Source organism: Orycteropus afer, unplaced genomic scaffold (genome assembly GCF_000298275.1).
Source record: "Orycteropus afer afer isolate SDZICR_OR568_19922 unplaced genomic scaffold, OryAfe1.0 scaffold00079, whole genome shotgun sequence".
In the NCBI taxonomy this organism is placed as follows: Eukaryota; Metazoa; Chordata; class Mammalia; order Tubulidentata; family Orycteropodidae; genus Orycteropus; species Orycteropus afer.
In genome coordinates this window covers 7,725,358-7,738,762 of record NW_006921666.1, presented here as the reverse complement: position 1 = coordinate 7,738,762, position 13,405 = coordinate 7,725,358, and the positions used below count along the sequence as shown (strand labels likewise).

Genomic DNA, 13,405 nt, shown 5'->3' with positions numbered 1-13,405 from the left:
TTAGGCACTACACCACCAGAGCTCCCAAAGCATAATTAAGATCAACCTTATCTTTTAGAAAATCAACTAAGATTTAAAAAACCAACATACAGCAGTTACAATTACTCTTGTGCTTAATTGCTTTTCATTAGCATGAACATCTGACTAAAGAGTAGGCCTCCCACTTAAATTGGGGATACTAGATGTTGGGTGTTCTTTGGTCTGTAAGCAGAATAAACAGCTACCTGTCCTAGAATTCATACAAGAGTTGTGTTTGAGCCTCCACGGCTTGCTCAGTGGACTAGACAAGCATGAGACTGTCATTGGAAAGAGCATGACCTTTTTTATATAAATAGCCTAAGATGCACTGCCTCTCAACGATTTAATGACTCGGGGGGCGCCTGGGAACTGTCTGTACGGAAGACGACCTTTCAAACTAATCCCCCTATCCCCCCACGGGAGCCCTCACCCAGCTCCCTGCTGCAGGCTCCGTGGAGTCTCACAATGGCTTGTAGTCACAAGCTGCTGTTACCCGCTTGCTCTGATGGAAGGTGATAGGCTAGCAGAACTGCTTTCTGCTCCTTCTTCTTTTACCACATCAGGACAGACAAGGATGATATGCAGGGCAGGTAGCTGTTAACCTCAAAGGAGCTGATGACTCGAGGACTCTTCTGGGGACAGGGAGTTAGCAGACACACTGGAGAACAGAGCTTTCCTAGGATCACACACCTCAGAAAGCTCCTGTGCAGAGGACACAATATCACACCTCAGATTGAACCTTTTGGTTTTCCTGCTGTTTCTAGGTGAGGAACAGTCTGTCTCCTAGAAGAATACCAAACCCAACCCACTGCCATCAACTCAATTCTGACTCACAGCCATCAACTCAATTCTGACTCACAGCGACCCTGTAAGGACAGAACAGAACTGCCCTCATAGGGCTTCCAAGGCTGAAATACAGAAGCCAACTGCCGCTTCCTTCTCCCTCTGGTAGGTTCAAATCATTGGCCTGTTAGCACTGAGTGCTTCAACCACTGTGTCACCAGGGCTCCTCCTAGAAGAATAGCTAACATTTCGTGAGTGTGTGCTAGGTGCTGGAGTCATTCTAAGTGTTTACAAGAATCATCTCTTCAAACCCACTAGCCTCTGCTGAGGAGGTACATGGGGCAATCTACTTCTGTAAAGATTTACAGGCTCAGAAACCCAATGAATGGGGGTCGCTATGAGTCAAAATCCACTAGATGGCAGTTGAATTTGGCTTTTTTTTTTTGGGGGGGGGTGTTCCTCTTATTATCCCTGTTTAACAGAGAAGGAAACTGAAGCACATTGATTTAAAGATGGCACTGGTAGTCACAAACCATGCTATATGACCACCTGGAATGCACACAATTCTGATACACCTATGGTCAGGCATGTGATGGGCTATTCCTCCAGAAACAATGGGATAGGTTACAACAGATCTTGGCTAAATAGTAGACTGGTTGAATGGCTCTAGGAACTAAAAAGTAAATCTTGGCTATGAAGACCTTTATTCCTGATCTATTGCTGTCCCCTGGTGGCTTTCCCGGGAAAATCTCAGGGCAAAGAAGTCCAAGAGTCTAGTACAATAATTGGGAGCTCTAATGGCACAGTACCTATGGCATTTGACTGCTAACCAGAACCAGCCACTCCTTGGAAGGAAGATGGGGCAATCTACTCCCGTAGAGATACTACCTTGGAAACCCAAGGGGTCACTATGAGTTGGAAACAACTTGACGGCAGTTAGTACAATGATTAAGGAGCTCTCACAGTGCAGTGCCTGAAGCATATGACCACTAACCAGAAGGTTGGTGGTTTAAACCCACTAGCTTCTCTGTGGAAGGAAGACAGGGCAACATACTTCTGTAAAGATTTACTGCCTCAGAAACCCAATGGAAGTCCCTATGAGTCTGGATAGACTTTATGGCAATGAGTTTGGTGTTTTGGTTTAGTACGATGATTGGGATGAATAGAACTAAACCAAACAAATTACTTGCTTCATTCATACTCTACATGAACTCAACTAAGAAACTAGTTCTTTAATTTTCCTTAACCTAAGATGACCTTCCAACATCACACTACTCGTGAACAGGGTTCTAATCACTGATAGATAACAGCTGATTGATTCAAAGCTGACAGAAAATATTTGCCCCCACAGTTACACTTCAAATAAGGTAGTCACTACTTGTGACAGTGTTTGATTTTTTTCCATTGGCCCTATGGCATGAAACTTCACATTTCATCTTTAAGTGTTTAGGCTTTCCTCATCATGGCAGAAGGTTCCCAAAAGATCACTCTGTCTTCCAACACACAGCTTCCAATACCTACTCTTGTCCCTGAAATTCAGTTCCCTCAACCCTTCATGTGTTTGTTATTATTCAACTAGATGACATCTGCTTTCATGGCTTCCTTCACGCATGCTTGGTGGCTCCAAGACCACAAGTGTAAGTTTGTGCAAAATAAAGCAAAACAAGAAAGTTGCTTTGTATAAAGTATGTAAGTAAGGTCTAACTGGGCATAAAGGGGAGAAAAGGCCATTTCTGAAAGTCAGTGCACTGAGTGCTGTTAAGTGTCTATCTAGTCCTGGGAACCCACCTTCCATGGACCTAGAGATGTACTCTCACTCAAAGAAGCAGGCAAGCCCAAAGGCAGAAGACAGGATTGGCAAGTTTTTATTCAAAGAGACATTTCTAGGTACATAAAGAGGCCACAAGTTAATGATGTTAAGAAAAAAAAATCAAACATCTACTAGCCAACTGCTACATTCAAAAAACCATCTAAGACAGAAAGGGACACAAGACACACCACTGCGAATCAGCCACCCAGAGGTGAATTTCTGTTGTAGAACCTCCCCTCCAATGCAATGTTGGATACCACTGGAGAGCAAGTCATGCCTGTGGAATGAGTGAAGCTGGAGGTGTTGACTTGGCCAAATGCACTGAACTCAATGAGGCACTTGAAGATGAAGAATGTGTAGATGCAATATTCCAGCTGGATGGATGGCGCCTGGAACCCGTCCTCCAATCAGGGCCAGCGACCCTAAGGCAAGGTATCTGATATGCCTAAGCAACCTCCTCAGGTCCTGTCTGGCTGCGCCCTCCCTACTACAACTGCAAAGATCACTGAAGATAATTAATCAATTCCTCAGTCCCACAGTCTCATCTCTCTTCTTTCAATCCTTCTACAAAAGGTATTACAGGTGTTATAAGGAAAACTGTTTTGAGCTCTCAGGAAACAGGGTCTTAGGATACTTTTGGAGGCCAAGAGGTATAAAATGGCAATCTTGAAATTCCTTTCATGTTATGGCACTGATTTAGTTTCAGACCTGATTTCTCCTTCACTTCCTCCCGCCCCACGTCCGTGCCCCCTTATTCCCAGACATTGGCATCAAATAACTCTAGGATTTGATCTCTACTGGGATTTCCCAGCAGAAGAGACGCTTTTTATTGTCATCCAGAAGTTCCCATTTCACCACCAGTTTTATCTGGAGAAGAGAAAAAGAATTAGGATAAATGAAATTATTAGGCCCTGGCCTCAATCCAAAATTGGTTGAAGTAGGTATTCTGGATATGGACTATAACAAACTGCCTTAATTCCTCACGCTTTTCAAGTCACACCATCATAAAGGTTACTTTGGACGTGGGCAGAGCCTGTGGCCTTAATAATTAGAATGAACCAACTCCTATCTATGATTTGGGGTCAGCAGCAACACATAGTAACTTAATTACTTTACCAAATACCATTTCTAAACCATTCTTTTCCCTCTTACATCACTGATACATAAGTGAAGTCTTACATGAAAATTAATTTTTATATTCAAACAATTTCTCATGTATTTGGCAATCTGCTCTAGCTTTTCCAACTCTAAGCATGAAAAGCAGAGAGTAAAAAGACTAGATTCTCAGATAAAAAGAAACTTTCTTGTTACCTGGAAATGGAGACATCAAAGCTCAAAGGATGGTCCAAAGACATTCATGGCCATATGAATAATTTTAGTGAGAACAATCCTTTGTAGCAACATAATTTCAATTAACTTCCTTAAATTATTTTCTAATAAGCTATCTCATTATGACCTCTACTGTGATTTGTTCTACCCCTATTATTGGTCATCCCTTCTACTTAGTAATTCATCTTTTCTTACATAAACATTAGCTGCTGGTCTTCAGTTACCACTTCTCTTTTGTACTCAAACTTCTTCACATCACAACACCTGAGTGACAATGGTTCTTGAAACTTGTTTTTCAAAACTAATTAGCACACATTCAATACTGTTTCACTTTGTTTAAACTAACAGTTTGAACTGTTTTTGAACTGAAATTCACTTAAAGAACAATTACTAGTCATATGGTAAGGACCTACTATGTACCAGGCCCTGACTGATACTCTATTACTTAACTGAGGTTCAGAAATGCCCAGGATTAGATGGATACTCTAAAAATTAATGTACAAACCTGTCCTTGACCTTTAGGGTCTCTAACATCTCTTAAATACAGACTCCCTATATCAGAGTCTCTTCAGAATGGTCTTTGATTACTTGCTTTTTCTAGAAAATACATAGTTAGATTTTTCCTGGATTCTACTTGACTTCCCTCCCAACCCCAATGGAAAAAAGTAACCCCTTTATCTTTTCCATTCTTACCAAGCTTCATACCTTTAATACAAAGCTCACTCAAGCAAGATCTAATCTCCAAAGAGCTTAGTAGAAAAAGAATAGGTCTAGCAAAGCAGGTTAGAGGTAGAGGTGGGAGAAAAAAGAATAAAAAAAGCTACCTCTCTCCTATGGAGCTAACAAAATATTGCACTTGTTAAGAACTTAATGGAGACATCAGAATTTTCTGATTATAATGCTAAGACAACTTGGATCTTGAACTATTTTGTATCTGGCTAACATTTTTTAACGTTGCAGATACACTCTGGACCACAAGAACCAGCTCTAAGCCTAGGTTATAATATTTACTAGTGGGGTACTGTGGTGTAGTAAATTACATGGTATGGCTTTTCTAGTCATAAGTCTTTGTAAACACTGTGGCAGAATTTGCCATGACCAACTGAGTAGTTCCTGATTGTTAAAGTTATCCACCTGGGGTTATTTCTGTTGGGAGTGGCACAAAGCAATCTTCTGGGAAGTTCACTTTCTCTCAGGTGTACAGAATTCTGATGTTGGGATTGGTTGGTCTGGTCACTCTGCCAGGCTCAAAAGGAGCCCTCCTAGAGGCAGAAGGAATCTCTCACGGCCGGCTGAGAGACGTGAGAGACACGCATTGCTGGGAGAGAGACTGTAGGCTGAGAGATGGTGGGCTGAAAGAGACTGAGCATATTTCTGAACTTGAAGCCTGTTGCCTCCCTAATAAACCCCATAATCTGTGAGTTTTGTGTGGCCACTGCAGCGAATTATCGAACCTAGCAGAGAGGTGGCGGGTGCTGCAGGAGGAACGGTTGGTGTCAGGGTTGGTGAAAGGGCTGGAGGGAGGTGGCATGTCTGGCCTACAGGGATAGGCCTTGGGCTACTGATGGTGATTCTGTCTTCCTCTAGTGGGATTAGAGGAGGTCAGAAGATGTGGCCTCCCTGCCCCTTATGCAGGTAGATTGTGTCCATACTGCATAATTTCTGAGGTTCAAACTTACTCACCTATAAAATAGCAATAAGATTACCTCTACATAGTGTGGCCATGAGAACAAGTGAAATATGTAAAAATGGCATCATTAGGCCCAGGCTAACCATTAGGCCATAGTCAAGTACAAAAAGACATAACAAAAATATCTGCCTTATGGAGGGATGGACATAGGGAAGAGGTAATTATCAGGAGGAAGTGGGAGGAGACCTGTTGCATTGTGATAAATTGTGGTCAATGTCATGAGACAAAGTGTATGTGAACTGCTGTATGGAAAGTGAATATGCTCTGTAAATCTTCACCTAAATCACAATAAAAAAAAAAATCTGCCCTACTATGTGATTCTTAATAACCAAACCTATCTCCTATCTCCTTTACTACAGATGTCCACTTTCTCATTACACAGATGAAGAACCCTAGGACCCCTTATCCCAATCTTTGCTTCCTGTCCCCTCCCCTTGGATTTTAAATCCAGCCACAAGGCCTCCAGGTTCCTCAACCACGTCACTTACAGTGGGGTATTCATTCTTCACTGGTAGTTTATTCAGGTAGCTATAGGTCTTATCTTTTTGGATGGGGCAGTCAATTCCACTCTTACAACCATCAGGCACAGGAATAGGAAAGGGAACTGGGACGCCCAATATAATGCCGTGTACAAAGGCTGTGCTATTTTGGGAATAACCACCTATAGAGGGGGGAAAAAACAGGATCAGACCATAAGGGAAACAGCTTATTTCCAAACTCTAAATAAAAAATTCGGATATATTCTCAAGCTATGGCACTGTTATAGAAGCAAACCACACACACACATACACTCTGCATTGTTACAGAAACACACCACATACGCGCATACACTCTGCATCGCAACAGAAGCAGACCACACATACACATACACTCTGCATTGTTACAGAAACATACCACATATGCACATACACTCTGCATCGCAATAGAAGCAGACCACACATACACTCTGCATTGTTACAGAAACACACCACGTACGCGCATACACTCTGCATCGCAATAGAAGCAAACCACACACACACACTCTACGCTGTTACAGAAACACACCACATACACACATACACTCTGCATCGCAATAGAAGCAGACCACACATACACATACACTGTGCATTGTTACAGAAACACACCACATACGCGCATACACTCTGCATCGCAATAGAAACACACCACTCATACGCATACTCTGCATTGTTACAGAAACACACCACATACGTGCATACACTCTACGTGCTACAGAAGCAGACCATAAAGCCTGTACCACTTAGCTCCCACAGTCTATTTCTCTTTGTAGTTATGCTTAGTGCCAAGCACAGACCAAGCATTCACTCTTAAAATTTGAAATATTAATGAATTATGGGGGAAAAAAAAAACCACCCCAAAATCAGTAATTCATAGGAGTTGTTTTCTTTGTTCTCACCCCACTTTGCTCTTCACTGCCTTGCATAATTTCTCAGGAGAATCAGAGGTTCCTGGATAAATAACCTTATCCAACAAGGTAACTGATCTTTGGCAATAAATCTTAATCAGTTTCTGTCAAACTGCATAATGCATCTTAAAGAGTTTTAAAAGTCCAGTCTCTGAATTCTCAAATAACATGTCCCTTATCTGCCCAGGGGAGTCCATTAGAAATAAAGAATTCAGCATATGGCAATATGGAAAGGGTATGGAATAAAGAGTTCCCATAGGAACGCCATGGGTTATACCAACGGCGAAAGAAGTAAAAGCTTTAGAAACTTAAGAAAGATTAGAAAGAGGGGTATTTCCTGCTAACTTGTACTTGGCATAGCACAGGATGGGCTGAGACTTTTGGCCAGGGGATAAAGGTATTATAAAATTAGGACAACCTATTGTTTAAAAGACTTTTTTTTTTTTTTTTGCTTTGGAACAACACATGGGCCAAGTGATAGCTCAAAAGAAAAAACAGGGAGCTGCTAGTCCTTGAAGATGTCTGTAGGCTTAAAAACAAGAAGACATGACTTTTACACTTCTTATTAGAAGTCTAGTATCATAGGATAGAAAATGAGGAAAAATTCAATTCAAGGCAGATGGACTCTAGAAATAAACATTTTGCATTTGTCTAGATTCTTGGGAAGGTGATGAATGTGGTATAAGAAAGCATCAAGTTCCAATATTTCTTCAAGTTGAAGGAAAAAACTCAGATTTCCTGATTGTTTTTTGGTTCCCCAAATGGATTTCATAAACCTTACAGAGACTATTAAGTATTAAATACACCTTTATTTTCAGGCAGGTCAGAGGCTCAATAGCTGTGCAATAGAGACCAAGACAGGGCAGGGATGAGTTGAGCTCTCATATCTAACTGAATACCTAGATATTTCCTTGTTGGCTTAACAAGAGTCTGGCAGCCATGGACTGTGAAATATAGGGAATAGTGAAGTCTGGCTTTGTATAAGTCAGAAGGGAGGTCATGGAACTCCTGATTGTCTATTCCCTTCCTTAACTTCTCATGCTTATTTCTATACTTGAGATTTATGTTATGCGTTAGGATGAATTTGAACTTGAGGGTAAGAACCCTTTTACTCACTGCTGGTGAAGGTGACATTGACACTGTAAGACTGTCCTTTGATCAGTTGGCATGGCTGGGTGTGGCATGGGCTCACATTGACTTCCTTTATAGCTCCGACCACAGACCCTACAAAAGAAGAAAAATGAATTGGAGTAGGAGGAAAAATAAACCACCTAAGCTGCCCCCAACCCAATAAGAAAGTGTTCTTTTCTCCCAATTAGAATTCACTCTCCTCTGACTGCTTTCTTGGGGATTGTTTATGACAACACTCAATTAAGTCAGAATCTTAACTCATTTTACTGCTAAAATCACAGCCTATAAATCAAATGAAAAGGGAGCTAAGATGGTTTCTTGACCAGGGAAAGTTATTATTTCTCAAACTAAACAATACCCAGAGACCTTATCCACAAAAGATTTTTATTAAACAGATTAAACTTGAAGCTACAACCACAGGAACTCCAAACATTTCTGGATTCTTGTCTTCCATTCTTAATGGTAATGGGGTCACAGTTCAAATTTAAAGCTTCATGTTCCTCAAACTTCCTCCTAATTAAAATATTCCTGCTTTCCCATTCATTTTCTAGCAAATAGATAAGCATTCAATGTTTGCTGAAAATTCTCCTTAATGGAGAATGGAAAATGGCATTTCATACAAAAACAGCTAGAAGGCAAACCTGGAATCTGAAACTCCAAGGAGGTAGGCCAGAAATGAGTTAAGTCTTATCTTTCTACAAGTTCTAAAAGAGCTGATTAAGATGTCTCTGTTAACTTATGTTGGGAAGCCTGCTAGATCTCAGAATAGTTGGAACCTGTTTGGAGTCCCCAGGTCGTTTTTAGCTCCTTAGAGTCATTTGTTTTAGATCCTGTGGAAAATGTCCTTGGGCAGCATGGATGAGGGAAAGCGGAAGCACCTGAAGAAAAAGATGATGGCCAAATGAATCTGAAGAGAAAGAACTAGAATTTATCTCACAACTATGGGCTTTATCATCATCGTTACAGAGATAAGAAAACAGAACAGAAAGATTGCTGTGATTTATCCAAGCTCATCAGGTCCAAGACTCAATGGGTTTGTCTGATTTCAAAGCTCTTGCAGAGTTCACTGGAACCCAAATAAAGCTTTAAGTAAATAGCTACAAAGATATATGGTAGGAGACCCCAAAAAATTCGTGATTGAGAACTACTTGAAGACTCTGGATTAAGATTCCAATCCTCTTAACTAAATCAAAGAAGCCATTTCAGGCCTCTTGATTCAGCACCACCTCCTTAGCCCTAACCACACTATTCTTTCTATCTTAGAGTTTCAAGGCTCATAGCCTTTGTGATTTTCACGGATAAAGAAATATATGCTCTATCTTCCCCTGAAATTCCTGGCAAATCCTTTTCTTAGTATTTTATCTTCTTTAAATGTCTTCATTCTTTAGCGCCAACTTGGGTTCCTAGAGAAATTAGTACTATTTGAGGTACAGGAGCTCTGCTGGCTTAGTGGGTAAGATATTTGGCTACTATCCAGAAGGTCAGCAGTTCAAACCCACCAGTGCTCCATGGGAGAACAATGAGGCAATCCACTTCCATATAGATTTATAGCCTTGTTTTGGATAAGGACAGCAATAATGGCAGAACAACATGAAAAATGTCATTGATGTCCCCGAGCTGTAATGTGGAAGTTGTTAAGCTGGTGAATATTTTACTGTGTATGTTTTCACCACAATAAAAGTTTGAAAAAAAAAAAAAAAAAGATTTACAGCTTTGGAAACCTTTTGGGAGTTTCCATAAGTCGGAATCAACTCAGTGGAAGTGGGTTGGGTTTGTTTGGTTTGATTAACAGTATGGAGCCGTGGTGGTGCAGTGGTTAAAGTGGTTACTAACTGCAAGGTCAGTCATTTGAATCCACCAACTGGGAGAAAAATGCGGCAGTTTGCTTCCATAAAGATGACAGCCTTGGAAACCCTATGGGGCAATTTTACTCTGTCCTAGAGGGTCACAGAAGCAGCTCTGGTGATGTAGTGGGTAAAGCATTTGTCTGTAAACCAGAAGGTCGGTGGTTTAAATCACCAGCTGCTACGGAGGAAGAAGACGAGGCAATCTACTTCCATAAAGATTCACAGCCTTGATTCACAGCCTTGGTCATTATGAGTCAGAATGGACTCAATGGCAGTGGGTTTGGGTTTTTCTGGATAGGGTGACGATGAGTCAGAATCAACTCGACAGCAGTGGTTCCCCCCCCCCCCGCCCCAATTAGAGGCATGGGGAAAAAATGAAATGTATCAGAATATCCTGAGTTGGCTTTTTTAAAAAGAATTTTATTTATTTATTTGTTGTTGTTGAGAATATACACTGCAAAATACACACCAACTGATTCAGTGACATGGATCACATTCTTTGTGAGTTGTGCAACCATTCTCCCCCTCCTTTTCTGAGTTGTTCTTCCTCTATTACCATAAATTCACTGCCCCTAAGGCTTCTATCCCTTCAAGCTGCTGTTGTCACTTTGAACCCACACAGATACATCATAAAAGAGCATACTGCTCCAGGCAAACATTGTTTACTGGTTAAGCTAAATTGCCATTTGGTTTTAAGAAGACTTCAGGAGCTATTTTTGGTTTAAAGTTTAAGATTACTTCAGGGCAATAGTTTTGAGGGTTAATGTAGCCTCCATAGCTACCGAAAGTCTAGATTCCACGAGAATTTCAAATTGTCTTCTGCATATTCCCCTTCCTGCTCTGGGTTTTGAAATTAGACTGATATAAGAAACCTACTCATTTCTGAGTAGTGGACTAAGGAATTGAAGAGAAACTACTATTTTAACATAGGAACAACCCTACACAGAGGAAGTAACTACTATCTGAACTGGGAATGACCCTTAAGAGAGGAATTACCTACCATTTCTATACTGGGAACTGCACTATCTCCCACGTACTTCTGAGTTCTCTTTAATCAGTCATGTTCTTTTAGAGAAGAAATCTAATAGATTCACTTATGAGCGATGAAATATTTTGGCTGGAAAAGTGACAGGCAGTACCTTAAATCTTGATTAAGTCAGTAACCCCCACCCCCCAAAAAAACCTCACCTAAACCCACTGCCATCAAGTCAATTCTGATTCACAGCAACCCTATAGGACAGAGTAGAAATGCCCCATGGGGTTTCCAAGGCTATAAATCTTTACAGAAGCAGACTGCCTCATCTTTCTCCCAAAGAGAGGCTGGTGAGTTCAAACTGCCGACCATTTGGTTAGCAGCCAAATGGTTTAACCGCTGCACCACCAGAGCTTCTTCATTAGGACCTTGACTGTTCCAAGAATCAGAGGGATGAACTACTGGAAGGATAAAGAGGGCAGAGGTCAAGGTCTTTATGGCTCTAACAGAAGTTTTTTGTTTTATTTTTAATTGTTCCAATATAAGTATTAAAAAACCAAAAACCAAACTCACTGCCATCAAGTCCATCCCAACTTATAGCGACCCTTCCTTGGGATTCCAAGGCAGTATCTCTACAGAAGTAGATTGCCCAATCTTCCTTCCAAGGAGTGGATGGTGGGTTTGAACTGCCAGCCATAATTAAACTCAACTTCAAATAGGGCCAATTCATATAGCAAAATTGGTAGAAGTATCAGTTGCTTTAAAGAATACTGCTATCTGAGTCTAGGGTTCTTTCTCTCTGGAAGCACTTGACTAGGTCTATAAATAGCTACCTTAGGATTCACCTGCAAACACTGCATATGTTTGAAAAACAAAGGGCAGATGCAGAAAGGGACTAGAAAAAAATCAGATTAATCTGACTTGCCAGTGTTGTTTCTAAGAAGTCTCAAAAACTGGTTTATGAATCACAAACTAGCCTTAGCTCAGAAGCCGTCTACTAGAACAGAATGAAGTACTGAGGATTAACGCTAGATGTTCTCTACAAATCTCTTCAGTCTGTGAACGAATACTTTCTCTGTTGTTGTTAGGTGCTGTGAAGTTGCCTCTGACTCACAGCATCCCTAAGTGAAACAGAACAGAAAGTTGCCCAGTCCTGAGCCATCCTCACAATAAGAAGTATGTTTGAGCACATTGTTGCAGCCGTTGTGTAATCATTTATTGAGGGTCTCCTTGTTTTTTGCTGACGCCTCTACTTTGCCAAGCATGATGTCCTTCTCCAGAGATTGATTCCTCCTGATGACGTGTCCAAAGTAAGTGAGAGAAAGTCTTGCCATCCTCACTTCTAAGGCACATTCTACCTGCACTTCTCCCAAGGCTTCTTGGTGATCTACCTGCACTTCTCCCAAGGCTTCTTGGGGATCTACCAAAAAATTAGCCTTTGAGACCCTATGGAGCAAAATGGGGTCTCAGCGGGCAGGAATCGACATCACCACTGCCCCAGCGAGGTCTGTAAATAATCCCTGGCAGTCCCTTATCCTCCAGCTTGCTTCTCTATCACGGCAAAGTTCTCAAAACTGTACCCATAAGGATTCTCTTCTCTAAAGCACCCGAAGCAGTTTGAGAAGCACTCACTTCTACTCCATCCTGTAACTTCTATGAACAGGGGGAAAAAAAGTCCTGAAATTTAGTCAACAATCTGTTGAAAATCAGTGCTTATGTTAAGGTTTTCCATGTCCAGTTTCTATTTCTTTCAAGGCTAGGTCACATGATGTAGTAGAAACTGAGCAAGAGATGGTTCTCGTAGCTCCTTCATCCAGTTTCCTGGTAAAAGGTCTTCTAATGTCAACAGATCAAACTCCTGGTAAAAGGTCTTCTAATGTCAACAGATCAAACTCCTCAGCCCCAACCTGCAAACACTGCAAAATTCAAATTTGCTTGGTCCCATTCCTCACTTGAGGAAATCCCATCCCAGAGAAGGGGGAGTGTAGAGTGTGACTCAAAACCCTTTTGATGTTGGTGCAGAAGTGTTTACACTGCATTTCCCAATTGAAATGTAAACTGAGAAGCTGTAATCAAAACCTTCCTTCCTTTAAGGAAAGGAGCTCTGGTGGTAAAGTGGTTAAGGCATTTGGCAGCTAGCCAAAAGGTCAGTGGTTCCAGCCCACCAGCTGTACCATGGAAGAAAGAAGAGGCAGTCTGCTTCTATAAAGATTTACCATTTTGGGAACCCAGTGGGGGTTGCTATGAGTTGGAATCACCTTGATGGCAGTGAGTTTGAGTTTTCTTTTAAGCAATTCCTCCCACAGATGTAACCAAACTAGCTGTTTTGGAGTTGATTCCAACTCATGGCAACCCATGTGTGTCAGAGTAAGACTGCTCCATAAGTTTTTTTTTTTTTTTT

General features: G+C 41.2%; 1 protein-coding gene across 1 annotated transcript in view; it reads right to left on the bottom strand.

The window, feature by feature from the left end:
• Positions 1 to 3,391: 3,391 nt before the first annotated feature.
• NPC2 (NPC intracellular cholesterol transporter 2) overlaps positions 3,392 to 13,405 on the bottom strand; it is a 16,087-nt gene continuing 6,073 nt past the window's right edge. Inside the window, exons 2-4 of the mRNA XM_007941369.1 lie at positions 8,170 to 8,277; positions 6,119 to 6,291; positions 3,392 to 3,478 (exon numbers count right to left, since the gene is read on the bottom strand). Coding sequence (XP_007939560.1) covers positions 3,392 to 3,478; positions 6,119 to 6,291; positions 8,170 to 8,277 — 368 coding nt within the window. The remainder of the gene's footprint in view (positions 3,479 to 6,118; positions 6,292 to 8,169; positions 8,278 to 13,405) is intronic.